The 14,084-nt window shown below is 47.7% G+C and overlaps 1 protein-coding gene across 2 annotated transcripts in view; it reads right to left on the reverse strand.

Moving 5' to 3' along the window:
• The window catches only part of ALS2 (alsin Rho guanine nucleotide exchange factor ALS2), a 384,700-nt gene that overhangs the window by 172,100 nt on the left and 198,516 nt on the right, over window positions 1–14,084 (reverse strand). For both annotated transcript variants that reach the window (XM_063950453.1, XM_063950454.1), the window contains one exon: window positions 6,240–6,306. In XM_063950453.1, the coding sequence (XP_063806523.1) occupies window positions 6,240–6,306 (67 nt within the window). The remainder of the gene's footprint in view (window positions 1–6,239; window positions 6,307–14,084) is intronic.

Raw genomic sequence — 14,084 nt, forward strand, 5'->3', positions numbered from 1 at the left:
ACAGACTGATTTCCCCATTTTCACCCTGATTTTTCACTTTTTATTTTCACCCAAGTCCCATTTTTGCATGTTTTGAATAGGAAAGGGTGAAAAACGGGAGCGCACACACCCGCAAAAAGCAGTTTTTGTGGAAATTTTCACACGAGAAAAAAATTGGCTCAAAAAATTGCTGTGATTTCACAGCTAACAGGATACCGGCCAAGAAAAGCGACTGCTAGTTTTTGTGTTTTAAATAATCTTTCAAACAAGTGAACGATCCCTAGAGTTAGAGTTACATCATATACAGGCGTGCATTCTTATTTACTGCATGTATTGCACATACAGTAAATAAGATTTTACTTACCGGTAAATCTATTTCTCGTAGTCCGTAGTGGATGCTGGGGACTCCGTAAGGACCATGGGGAATAGACGGGCTCCGCAGGAGACATGGGCACTTTAAGAAAGAATTTAGATTCTGGTGTGCTCTGGCTCCTCCCTCTATGTCCCTCCTCCAGACCTCAGTTAGAGAAACTGTGCCCGGAAGAGCTGACAGTACAAGGAAAGGATTTTGGTAATCCAGGGCAAGACTCATACCAGCCACACCAATCACACCGTATAACTTGTGATAACTTACCCAGTCAACAGTATGAACAACAACAGAGCAACAGGTCAACCCTGATGCAACCATAACATAACCCTTATTTAAGCAATAACTATATACAAGTATTGCAGAAGAAGTCCGCACTTGGGACGGGCGCCCAGCATCCACTACGGACTACGAGAAATAGATTTACCGGTAAGTAAAATCTTATTTTCTCTAACGTCCTAGTAGATGCTGGGGACTCCGTAAGGACCATGGGGATTATACCAAAGCTCCCAAACGGGCGGGAGAGTGCGGATGACTCTGCAGCACCGATTGAGCAAACACAAGGTCCTCCTCGGCCAGGGTATCAAATTTGTAGAACTTTGCAAAAGTGCTTGAACCTGACCAATTAGCCGCTCGGCAAAGCTGTCATGCCGAGACCCCTCGAACAGCCGCCCAAGAAGAGCCTACCTTCCTAGTGGAATGGGCCTTAAATGATTTTGGCAGCGGTAATCCAGCAGCAGAATGAGCCTGCTGAATCGTGTTACAGATCCAGCGAGCAATAGTCTGCTTTGAAGCAGGAGCACCAAGCTTGTTGGAAGCATACAGGATAACAAAGACTCTGTTTTCCTGACCCTAGCCGTTCTGGCTACATAAACCTTCAAAGCCCTGACTACATCAAGCAACTCGGAATCCTCCAAGTCAGTAGTAGCCACAGGCACCACAATAGGTTGGTTTATATGAAAGGATGAAACCACTTTCGGCAGAAATTGTGGACGGGTCCGCAATTCTGCTCTATCCGCATGGAAAACCAGATAGGGGCTTTTATGTGACAAAGCCGCCAACTCTGACACCCGCATAGCCGAAGCCAAGGCTAATAGCATGACCACCTTCCACGTGAGATATTTCAACTCCACCGTTTTGAGTGGTTCAAACCAGTGGGATTTCAGGAAACTCAACACCACGTTAGGATCCCAAGGTGCCACTGTAGGCACAAAAGGGGGATGAATATGCAGCACTCCCTTTACAAACGTCTGAACTTCAGGTAGAGAGGTCAACTCCTTTTGAAAGAAAATGGATAGGGCCGAAATCTGGACCTTAATGGAACCCAATTTTAGGCCCAAATTCACTCCTGACTGTAGGAAGTGAAGGAACGGCCCAGCTGGAATTCCTCCGTAGGGGCATTCCTGGCCGTACACCAAGCAACATATTTTTGCCATATACGGTGATAATGTTGAGCTGTTACGTCCTTCCTAGCCTTTATCAGCGTAGGAATGACCTCATCCGGAATGCCTTTCTCCGCTAGGATCCGGCGTTCAACCGCCATGCCGTCAAACGCAGCCGCGGTAAGTCTTGGAACAGACAGGGCCCCTGTTGCAACAAGTCCTGTCTTAGAGGAAGAGGCCACGGGTCCTCTGTGAGCATTTCTTGCAGATCTGGATACCAAGTCCTTCGTGGCCAATCTGGAACAATGAGTATCGTTCTCACTCCTCTTTTTCTTATTATTCTCAGCACCTTGGGTATGAGAGGAAAAGGAGGAAATACATTACCCGACTGGAACACCCACGGTGTCACCAGGGCGTCTACAGCTATCGCCTGAGGGTCTCTTGACCTGGCGCAATACCTCTGTAGTTTTTTGTTGAGGTCGGGATGCCATCATGTCCACCTGTGGCAGTACCCACCGACTTGCAGTCTGTGCAAAGATTTCCTGATGAAGTCCCCACTCTCCCGGGTGGAGGTCGTGTCTGCTGAGGTAGTCTGCTTCCCAGTTGTCCACTCCCGGGATGAACACTGCTGACAGTGCGCTTACGAGATTTTCCGCCCAGCGAAGAATTCTGGTGGCTTCCGCCATCGCTACCCTGCTCCTTGTGCCGCTTTGTCGGTTTACATGAGCCACTGCGGTGATGGTGTCTGACTGAATCAGAACCGGTTGGTCGCGAAGCAGGGTCTCCGCTTGACGTAAGGCGTTGTATACGGCCCTTAGTTCCAGGATGTTGATGTGAAGGCAAGTCTCCTGACTTGACCACAGACCTTGGAAATATCTTCCCTGTGTGACTGCTCCCCACCCTCGGAGACTTGCATCCATGGTCACCAGGACCCAGTCCTGAATGCCGAATCTGCGGCCCTCGAGAAGGTGAGCACTCTGCAGCCACCACAGGAGAGACACCCTGGCCCTGGGGGATAGGGTAATTAACCGATGCATCTGAAGATGTGATTCGGACCACTTGTCCAGTAAGTCCCATTGAAAGGTCCTCGCATGGAACCTGCCGAAGGGAATGGCCTTGTATGATGCCACCATCCTTCCCAGGACTCGAGTGCAGTGATGCACTGACACCTGTTTTGTTTTAAGAGGTTCCTGACCAATGTCATGAGCTCCTGAGCTCTCTCTATCGGGAGATAAACCCTTTTCTGGTCTGTGTCTAGAATCATGCCTAGGAAAGGCAGACGAGCCGTAGGAACCAACTGCGACTTTGGAAAATTTAGAATCCAGCCGTGTTACCGTTACACTTCCAGAGAAAGTGCTACGCTGATCAGCAACTGCTCTCATGATCCCGCTTTTATGAGGAGATCGTCCAAGTATGGGATAATTGCGACCCCTTGCTTCCGCAGGAGTACCATCATTTCCGCCATTACCTTGGTAAATATTCTCGGTGCCGTGGAGAGACCAAACGGCAACGTCCGAAATTGGTAATGACAATCCTGTACCACAAATCTGAGGTACGCCTGATGAGGTGGATAAATGGGGACATGAAGGTATGCATCCTTTATGTCCAGAGACACCATAAAATCCCCCCCTTCCAGGCTTGCGACGACCGCTCTTAGCGATTCCATCTTGAACTTGAACCTTTTCAGGTATATGTTCAGGGATTTTAAAATCAATATGGGTCTGACCGAACCGTCCGGTTATAGGACTACAACATGGTCGAATAATAACCCCCTCCTTGTTGAAGGAGGGGAACCTTGACCACCACCTGTTGAAGATACAATTTGTGAATTGCAGTTAACACTATTTCCCTCTCGTGGGCCGTTGGTGAGGGGGCATCTCCTCGAAGTCCAGCTTGTATCCCTGAGACACAATATCTATTGCCCAGGGATCCAACAGGGAGTGAACCCACTTGTGGCTGAAATTTCGAAGACGTGTCCCCACCGGGCCTAGCTCCGCCTGTGGAGCCCCAGCGACATGCGGTGGATTTTGTAGAGGCCGGGGAGGACTTCTGTTCCTGGGAACTAGCTGTGTTGTGCAGCTTCTTTCCTCTGCCCCTGCCTCTGGCAAGAAAGGACGCACCTCGGACTTTCTTGTTTTCTTTGTGATCGAAAGGACTGCATTTGATAATGTCGTGCTTTCCTAGGCTGTGCTGGAATATAAGGCAACATATCAGAATTACCAGCTATAGCTGTGGAGACCAGGTCCGAGATCCCTTCTCCACACAATCCTCAGCCTTGTAAGATAAACCTTCCATATGCCTCTTAAGTTGGCATCACCTGTCCACAGGACACGTCAAGCAGAAATCGACATAGCGGTGACTCTAGAACCCAGTAGACTAATGTCTCTTTGGGCATGTTTTATATATATATATATATCTAAGACAGCATCTTTTATATATATATATATATATATATATATATATATATATATACATACATATATATATATACATATATATATATACATACTAGGGTCTCAATCTCTGCTGACAAGGTAGCGGTGACTCTAGAACCCAGTAGACTAATGTCTCTTTGGGCATGTTTTATATATATATATATCTAAGACAGCATCTTATATATATATATATATATATATATATATATATACATATATATATATATATATATATACATACTAGGGTCTCAATCTCTGCTGACAAGGTATCTGTCCACGCTGCTACAGCGCTATAAACACATGCCGACACAATCGCCGGTCTGAGTATAGTACCAGAATGTGTGTAAATGGACTTCAAAGTACTTTTACTGCATGCTATCTGCAGGATCCCTGAGAATAGCTGTTACGTCAGGGCTACCTTTTGGGCAAACGTGACACCCTAGGGGAAGATTCCCATCATATCCTGGCCCTAGTGGGGAAAGGATACTGCCTGAGAGTTCTTTGTGGGAAACTGCAGTCTCTTGTCTGGAGATTCCCGCTCTTTTTCATCATGAGAGGAGGGAAATTTACCTCAGCATTCTTCCCCTTAAACATGTGTACCCTTGTGTCAGGGACAGATGAGTCATCAGTGATATGCAAATCATCTTTTATTACAATAATCATATATTGAATACTTTTCTGCCATTTTGGCTGTAACTTTGCATTATCGTAGTCGACACTGGAGTCAGACTCCGTGTCGATATCAGTGTTTATTATTTTGGATAGTGAGCATTGAGAGACTCTGAAGGTCTCTGCGACATAGGGACAGACATGGGTAGATTCCCTGTCTGTTCTCTTTTCTTTTGTGCAATAAATTCACCTTAGCACTTAATTACACATATCCAAACAGGTGTCGGCGTTGTCGACGGAGATACCACTCACACACACATTTGCTCCATCTCCTCCTTAGGGGAGCCTTTTACCTCAGACATGTCGACACACACGTACCGACACACCACACACTCAGGGAATGCTCATCTGAAGACAATTCCCCCACAAGGCCCTTTGGAGAGACAGAGAGAGTATGCCAGCACACACCCCAGCGCTATTAACCCAGGAATAACACAGTAACTTAATGTTAACCCAGTAGCTGCTGTTTATATAGATTTTTGCGCCTAATTATGTGCCCCCCCCCCCCCCCCCTCTCTCTTTTTACCCTCTTCTACCGTGTATCTGCAGGGGAGAGCCTGGGGAGCTTCCTCTCAGCGGAGCTGTGGAGAAAAAATGGCGCAGGTGAGTGCTGAGGAAGAAGCCCCGACCCCTCGACGGCGGGCTTCTGTCCCGCTTAAATATACATTTTCTTGGCGGGGGCTCATACATATATACAGTGCCCAACTGTATATATGTGTACTTTTGCTAAAAGAGGTCCATATGCTGCCCAGGGCGCCCCCCCCCCCCCCCTCTGCGCCCTGCACCCTTACAGTGACCGGAGTATGTGAGGTGTGTGGGAGCAATGGCGCACAGCTGCAGTGCTGTGCGTTACCTCAGTGAAGAACGGAGTCTTCTGCCGCCGATTTCGAAGTCTTCTTGCTTCTCATGCTCACCCGGCTTCTGTCTTCCAGCTCTGCGAGGGGGACGGCGGCGCGGCTCTGGGATCGGATGACGAGGGTGAGATCCTGTGTACGATCCCTCTGGAGCTAATGGTGTCCAGTAGCCTAAGAAGCAGGACCTATCTTCAGAGAGTAGGGCTGCTTCTCTCCCCTCAGTCCCACGATGCAGGGAGTCTGTTGCCAGCAGAGCTCCCTGAAAATAAAAAACCTAACAAAATACTTTCTCACAGCAAGCTCAGGAGAGCTCACTGAACAGCACCCAGCTCGTCCGGGCACAGATTCAAACTGAGGTCTGGAGGAGGGACATAGAGGGAGGAGCCAGAGCACACCCATACCTAAAGTCTTTCTTAAAGTGCCCATGTCTCCTGCGGAGCCCGTCTATCCCCATGGTCCTTACGGAGTCCCCAGCATCCACTAGGACGTTAGAGAAAGTATATTAGATATACATCACAATGGCGTTCTGTAGACGCACCTAGTGCTGACTTACCTTTTCCTGGGGTGACAGTGCAACCAACGTCAGCTGTTCCTCTGGTGAGGTGATCTTTAAGCCATTGCTGGAAGAAACAAACAGTACGCACCTTATGAGACACGCAAGCTTTATATCAGAAGTATTCACACTGTTCTCAATCCCATATGTCTGAGAATTCAAGTAAAAAGATGATCCCGTAATGGGTAAAATACACACAGGCACAGCCAAAGATATATTACATATTGGGCACCACCCATATTTTTCCTGCTTTCTACCCATATTTTTCCTCTGTGGTCACCTACACTCTCTGTAATGTGTGTGTGTGTGTGTGTGTGTGTGTGTGTGTGTGTGTGTGTGTGTGTGTGTGTGTGTGTGTGTACATGTGATAGGGAATATAGGTGGTCATTACGAGTTGATTGCTAGCTGCATTTGTTCGCAGCGCAGCGATCAGGCTTTAAAATGGCAGTTCTGCGCATGCGTATGCTCCGCAATGCGCACGCGCGACGTATGGGCACAACGAATGATGCAGTTTTACACAGGGTCTAGCGAAGCTTTTCAGTCGCACTGGTTGCCACAGAGTGATTGACATGAAGTGGGCATTTCTGGGTGGCAACTGACCGTTTTCAGGGAGTGTTCGGAAAAACGCAGGCGTGGCTGGGTGAACGCTGGGCGGGTGTGTGACGTCAAATCCGGAACTGAATAGTCTGAAGTGATTGCAAGCGCTGAGTAGGTTTTGAGCTACTCTGAAACTACGCAAACATTTTTTGCAGGTGCTCAGCGATAAAAACGTTCACACTTCTGCTAAGCTAAAATACACTCCCAGCGGGCGGCGGCATAGCGTTTGCACGACTGCTAAAAACTGCTAGCGAGCGATCAACTCGGAATGACCCCCATAGAGTGTAAGATCACTGGGGCAGAGGCAGATGTGACTGATACACTCTCTGTAATGTGTGTGTACATGTGATAGGGAATATAGAGTGTAAGCTCACTGGGGCAGGGGCTGATGTGACTGATACTCTCTGTAATGTGTGTGTACATGTGATAGGGAATATAGAGTGTAAGCTCACTGGGGCAGGGGCTGATGTGACTGATACTCTCTCTGTAATGTGTGTGTACATGTGATAGGGAATATAGAGTGTAAGCTCACTGGGACAGAGGCTGATGTGACTGATACACTCTCTGTAATGTGTGTGTACATGTGATAGGGAATATAGAGTGTAAGCTCACTGGGGCAGGGGCTGATGTGACTGATACACTCTCTGTAATGTGTGTGTACATGTGATAGGGAATATAGAGTGTAAGCTCACTGGGACAGAGGCTGATGTGACTGATACTCTCTCTGTAATGTGTGTGTACATGTGATAGGGAATATAGAGTGTAAGCTCACTGGGGCAGGGGCTGATGTGACTGATACACTCTCTGTAATGTGTGTGTACATGTGATAAGGAATATAGAGTGTAAGCTCACTGGGGCAGGGGCTGATGTGACTGATACACTCTCTGTAATGTGTGTGTACATGTGATAGGGAATATAGAGTGTAAGCTCACTGGGACAGGGGCTGATGTGACTGATACACTCTCTGTAATGTGTGTGTACATGTGATAGGGAATATAGAGTGTAAGCTCACTGGGGCAGAGACTGATGTGACTGATACTCTCTGTAATGTGTGTGTACATGTGATAGGGAATATAGAGTGTAAGCTCACTGGGGCAGAGGCTGATGTGACGGATACTCTCTGTAATGTGTGTGTACATGTGATAGGGAATATAGAGTGTAAGCTCACTGGGGCAGAGGCTGATGTGACGGATACTCTCTGTAATGTGTGTGTACATGTGATAGGGAATATAGAGTGTTAGCTCACTGGGGCAGGAGCTGATGTGACTGATACACTCTCTGTAATGTGTGTGTGTGTGATAGGGAATATAGTGTAACAGACAGGGAGGGGAGGGGAGGGGAGGAGGGGGGGAGGGGAGGGGAGGGGAGGAGGGGGGAGGGGAGGGGAGGGGAGGGGAGGGGAGGAGGGGGTTGCAAATCCCACCCCTACATTTCCCTTCAGAACACTAAAAAATTACCTGTAACCATACCTGAAGCTTTCTCCTTCATCCACTAGGGGCCACTGGAGCGTAGTTACAATGGGGAATAGTAGGCAGTAATTGGGAGCTGGCACTTTAAAACTCTCACACTGTGGCTAGCTCCTCCCCTACTATCTTCCCTCCAAGCCAGTCTTAGTTAGTGCCCAAGGGAGCTAGTTCACTTGGGTTTAGCTGAAGAATTTTTTCTTTTTCTTTATTATTTTAATTTCTTTCACACACACACACAGACTGGCAGCTCTGCCACTGCCAGTCTGCCCCTGAGCTCTCCTGAGTTGGCCGGACACCGCTGCGTGCGGCGCGTGTCGGGGCCGCTCCACCAGCAGAAGATTCCGGCAGCATGGCAGCGGTAAGTATAAAAAGGGGCCGGACACCGCTGCGTGCGGCGCGTGTCGGGGCCGTTCTGTCGAGCAGTGTAAAGTGCGACGCCTGACGGAACTACGGGAAAGCGGTGAGTACAATCTCCCCCCTCCTCCAGACTGATTTATATTTATACTGTCAGTTTTAGTGACCCCTATACTGCCCAGTCATAGACAGGCTGGAGGGTATCAAAGGCGCATTTTGTGTTGTAATACTGTAGGGGTGCAAGGTGCCTTTTCCTGGGGAATATGGCAGCACGCAGCAGCTGAGGAACAACACAAGTCCAGTTTCTGGTACAACTGACCCCGGCCAGTTTTATTGAAACAGAAAATAAAACAAACCCCAAAATAAAAATACCTTGCCTGTCCGGCACTAACTAAACATAAGATGTTCCTAACTGTCACTAAACAAAACACAGAGTTCTTCAGTACATACTGTATAGCTTACTTGCATCAGAAAGCGTGTCTCTCACACACAGATCCTGCAGCCTTCCCAGGCAGTCTGCCCATACTAATCAGGTTAGAAGCACTATATCACTCTTACACAGCTGAAACCCTGATTAGCCCTCTGTGAGGCCAAAGACCCGAACTGGGCCCAATGTCTAGAACTCGCCTTATCTCTCTCTCAGAGCCTTTACCCAGCTTTTACAGCAAACTGAAAAGGTTCAGACAAAACAAAAAGCATTTTTCCTAGAAGTTAACATTTTCTAAAACATGTAAGACAAGAACCTGGGACAAATATACCTGCCCTCAAACACTATCCCAGTGTTCTTGTCACATATCCCCCTCCCCTGTTTCGACCTAGGGGCCGGAACACTTGTAGCCCCCAAACAGAAGATGCGAGACAATGCATCTGCGTTGGCCAATTGTGTTCCCGGTCTATGTTCGACAGTAAACTTAAAGTCCTGCAACGCTAGAAACCATCTAGTTACACGAGCATTCTTGCCTCTATTTACATACATCCATTTTAAAGGGGCATGGTCTGTCACTAGTCTGAATTGTCTACCCAAGAGGTAATATCTCAAGGTATCTAGTGCCCACTTAATGGCCAAAGCCTCCTTTTCCACAATGGCATACCTTTTTTCATGCTCATTGAGTTTCCTACTCAAATAAATGATAGGGTGTTCGTCCCCATCTCTGGTTTGGGACAGCACAGCACCTATCCCTACCTCTGAGGCATCTGTCTGTACCACAAATTCTTTTGAAAAATCTGGTGTTATCAACACCGGTTGTGAACACAAAGCCACTTTTAACGCTTGGAACGCCTTTTCTGCATCAGGGTTCCATTTCACCACATTTGACTGCTTCCCTTTGGTAAGGTCTGACAACGGCACCGCTGTGGTCGCAAAATTAGGAATAAACCGTCTATAGTACCCAGTAATTCCCAAAAAAGCCCTTACCTGTTTTTTATTCACTGGACGAGGCCAGTTTTGAATAGCATCAACTTTATTCAATTGGGGCCTAATCAGACCTCTGCCTATGGTGAAGCCCAAGTATTTGACCTCCTCCATTGCGAGGCAGCACTTCTTTGGGTTAGCAGTTAACCCTGCCTCTCTGATTGAGTCCAGTACTGCTTGTACTTTAACCAAATGTGACCCCCAGTCTGTACTGTGAATTACCACATCATCCAAATAGGCAGCTGCATATTTTCTATGGGGCCTCAAAATTTTATCCATCGCCCGTTGAAAGGTTGCTGGAGCCCCATGCAACCCAAAGGGTAACATCTTATACTGGTACAGCCCCTCCGGAACCGAAAAGGCTGTTTTTTCTTTGGCGCTATCAGATAAAGGTATTTGCCAGTAACCTTTGGTCAGGTCCAATGTGGTGAGAAACCTGGCTGTTCCCAGCCTTTCTACAAGCTCATCCACACGGGGCATGGGGTATGCGTCAAACTTGGACACCTCATTTAACTTACGAAAGTCATTACAGAAGCGTATGCTACCGTCGGGCTTCGGGATGAGCACTATGGGACTGGACCACTCACTGTTAGACTCCTCTATGACTCCAAGTTCTAACATGGTTTTAACTTCCTTAGAAATAGCTTCTCGCTGAGCTTCAGGAATCCTATATGGCTTTAAATGAACCCTGACCCCTGGTTCTGTGACAATGTCATGTTTTATTATGGTCGTTCGGCCAGGCAGCTCTGAAAATACCTCCCTATTTTGGATGAGAAATTCTTTAACCTGATTGTTCTGATCAGCTGATAATGTCTCTGACACCTTCACTGCGGGAAGCAACCGGGGTGAAGACACCGAAGGGCAAGGCTCCGCTGACAGAGACAACCTATCTTTCCAGGGTTTGATTAAGTTAACATGGTAGATCTGTTCGGGTTTTCTCTTTCCCGGCTGGTATACTTTGTAATTAACCTCATTCACTTTTTCCCTAATCTCAAATGGACCCTGCCATTTAGCTAGGAATTTGCTTTCCACAGTGGGTACCAAAACAAGAACTCTATCTCCAGGAGCAAATTCCCGTATCTTGGCACTCCGGTTATAGACCCTCTGTTGAGCACTTTGGGCCTGTTCCATGTGCTCTCTGACAACAGGTACCACGGCTGCAATCCTATCCTGCATTTGTGTTACATGCTCAATAACGCTTCTATAAGGAGTGGGCTGTCCTTCCCACGTCTCTTTGGCAACATCCAACAGCCCTCTGGGGTGTCTACCATACAACAAATCAAATGGAGAAAACCCCGTAGAGGACTGAGGAACTTCTCTGATGGCCATTAACAAGTAGGGCAACAAACAATCCCAGTTTTTCCCATCTCTCTCAACAACCTTTTTTAACATACTTTTTAATGTTTTATTAAACCTTTCCACCAACTCGTCAGTTTGGGGATGGTAGATGGACGTCCTGAGGTGAGTGACCTTAAATAACTTGCACAATTCTTTCATGATCCTTGACATAAATGGAGTACCTTGGTCAGTCAAAATTTCTTTTGGTATTCCCACTCTACTAAATACCTGCACCAGCTCCCTAGCTATCGCCTTGGTTGTGATAGTGCGTAAAGGGACAGCCTCAGGATATCGAGTGGCATAGTCCATAATTACCAGGATATACTGATGGCCCCGAGCAGACTTTAACAAGGGCCCCACGAGATCCATGGCTATTCTGTCAAACGGGACCTCTATAATAGGCATGGGAACTAGTGGGCTCCTGAAATGGGGTCTAGGGGCATGATACTGGCATTCAGGACAGGAAGAACAATATTCAGACACTTCTTTATAAACCCCTGGCCAAAAGAACCTTTGTAAAACTCTTTCAGTGGTTTTTTCTGCCCCTAAATGTCCTGCGGTAACGTGACTATGAGCTAAATCTAGTACCGTTCTCCGATAAGGCTGGGGAACTACCAGCTGTTCCACCACATCCTCACCCCTTTTGACAATGTGGTACAAGAGCTCATTACAGATGGCCATGTGGGGATACGTAACCCTGTCACCTGGTACCACAGGTTCCCCATTAACAATCTTAACATTCTCTCTAGCCTTTATTAAGGTAGGATCCTTTAACTGTTCAGACGCAAACAGATCCTTCTTTACCTCCAGGTCAGGCACGCTTTCAGTTCTAACTACTATGTCTCTGTTCCCGGCAAGAGGGTCCTCACTGGACTCCCCATCTGTCACTTCCCCAGCCAAACTAGCAAAAGGCAAAGGGCCAGAAAGTTCCGAAGACCCACGTACATCCATAAAATCACCGGTATTATCAACTGGCTTTTTACTTCTCACATCTGTTGATAACCGTGATTCCCACAGTTTCCAAAAATGAGGAAAATCCCTCCCTATTATGGCCTCATGCACCAAGGTAGGGACCAGTCCCACTTTAACCATTGCTGACCCACAACAAGTTTCTATATTCACCTCAGCAGTGGCATAATATTGGGTATCCCCATGTATGCAAGTTACCCCAATAGGTATTTGCTGGACCTTTAAGGGGTTCACTAACCCAGCTTTCACGAGGGTAACTAAACTTCCTGAATCTAGCAAGGCCTCTACCCGGTTACCTTCTAAGAACACATCACACATTTGTTTTTCCAGCTCAGGTGAAGGTACCACAGTACAGGCTAACCTAGCAAAGAAAGACATTCTGCGACATTCAAAGGCAGCATCACATTGCATGGGTTCTTGCGTGACTGGGCAATTGGCAATAACATGACCTGGCATACCACACCTAAAACATTTAACCACACGATTATCAACCCATTTGGGCAGCATAGACCGTTCTAGCCCCATTGGCCTGTTTCCAGGGCCAGTGTTTACAGTTTCTCCAGCCTTGCGTTCTCTTAACCGCCAAGCAACGTTTTCCCACGGAACAGTCTTACCAGTCTTTACTGAAGGGCGCTGTCGAGGATCTATGGGTTGCTGGGTGGTCATCAGTAGTTCCTCTGCTGCCAAATACCTCTCTACCATGTCCACTAATTGGTCAGCAGTACCCGGGTTTCCATGGCTCACCCACTTGCGCAGGACCATGGGCAAAGATCTCAAGTAGCGGTCCATGACGACTCTTTCCACCATCTGGGGACCAGTTAATGTCTCTGGCTGCAGCCATTTTTTTGTTAGCTGAATAAGGTCGTGCATCTGGGAGCGCGGAGGCTTCTCCATGGCGTACAGCCAACGGTGCACCCGTTGTGCTCGTACTGACAGCGTGACTCCCAGGCGGGTCAGGATCTCAGTCTTTAGTTTATCATAGTCCCGAGCCTCAGCAGGGCTTAAATCAAAGTAAGCTTTTTGGGGCTCACCTGACAGGAAAGGTGCCAGCAGACTGGCCCACTGTGCTTTCGGCCAGTTCTCACGCTCGGCAGTCCTTTCAAACGTGGTCAGATAGGCCTCCACATCATCAGCCTCTGTCATTTTCTGCAGGAAGTGACTGGCTCGTATAGAACTAGAGCTGGTTGGAGCACTGACGGCCACATCTCCAACCCGAGCTGCAAGTCTCTGCACCACTTCTGCTAAGGCCTCTCTATCCTGACGCTGTTGCCTGTAAAGTTCATCAACAACTGCCTGCTGTTGTCTCTTATTTTCCTCCATTGCCACCTGCTGCTGTCTGTTGGCCTCCTGCTGTAGTCTCCAATTTTCCTCCATTGCCACCTGCTGCTGTCGGTTGGCCTCCTGCTGAGCCGCTGTAGCTTGCAGCAAGGCTTTAAGCAGATCCTCCATGTCAACAGATTTTTCAGGTGGCTTTGCAGCTGCTTTCACCCAGGACATATATCAAACCCTCAGGGGTGAGTCTCAGTAACTTCACACTGGGCTGTATCTGCATAAACCACCGTTTTCTGCAGGCCTCACAAAGCTGCTGCTTTCACTTATGCGCAGAACGGCCTGCTCGCATTCTCCACCAAGTTGTAACACTGTAGGGGTGCAAGGTGCCTTTTCCTGGGGAATATGGCAGCACGCAGCAGCTGAGGAACAACACAAGTC

The sequence above is a fragment of the Pseudophryne corroboree genome (genome assembly GCF_028390025.1).
Source record: "Pseudophryne corroboree isolate aPseCor3 chromosome 7 unlocalized genomic scaffold, aPseCor3.hap2 SUPER_7_unloc_10, whole genome shotgun sequence".
Lineage (NCBI taxonomy): Eukaryota > Metazoa > Chordata > Amphibia > Anura > Myobatrachidae > Pseudophryne > Pseudophryne corroboree.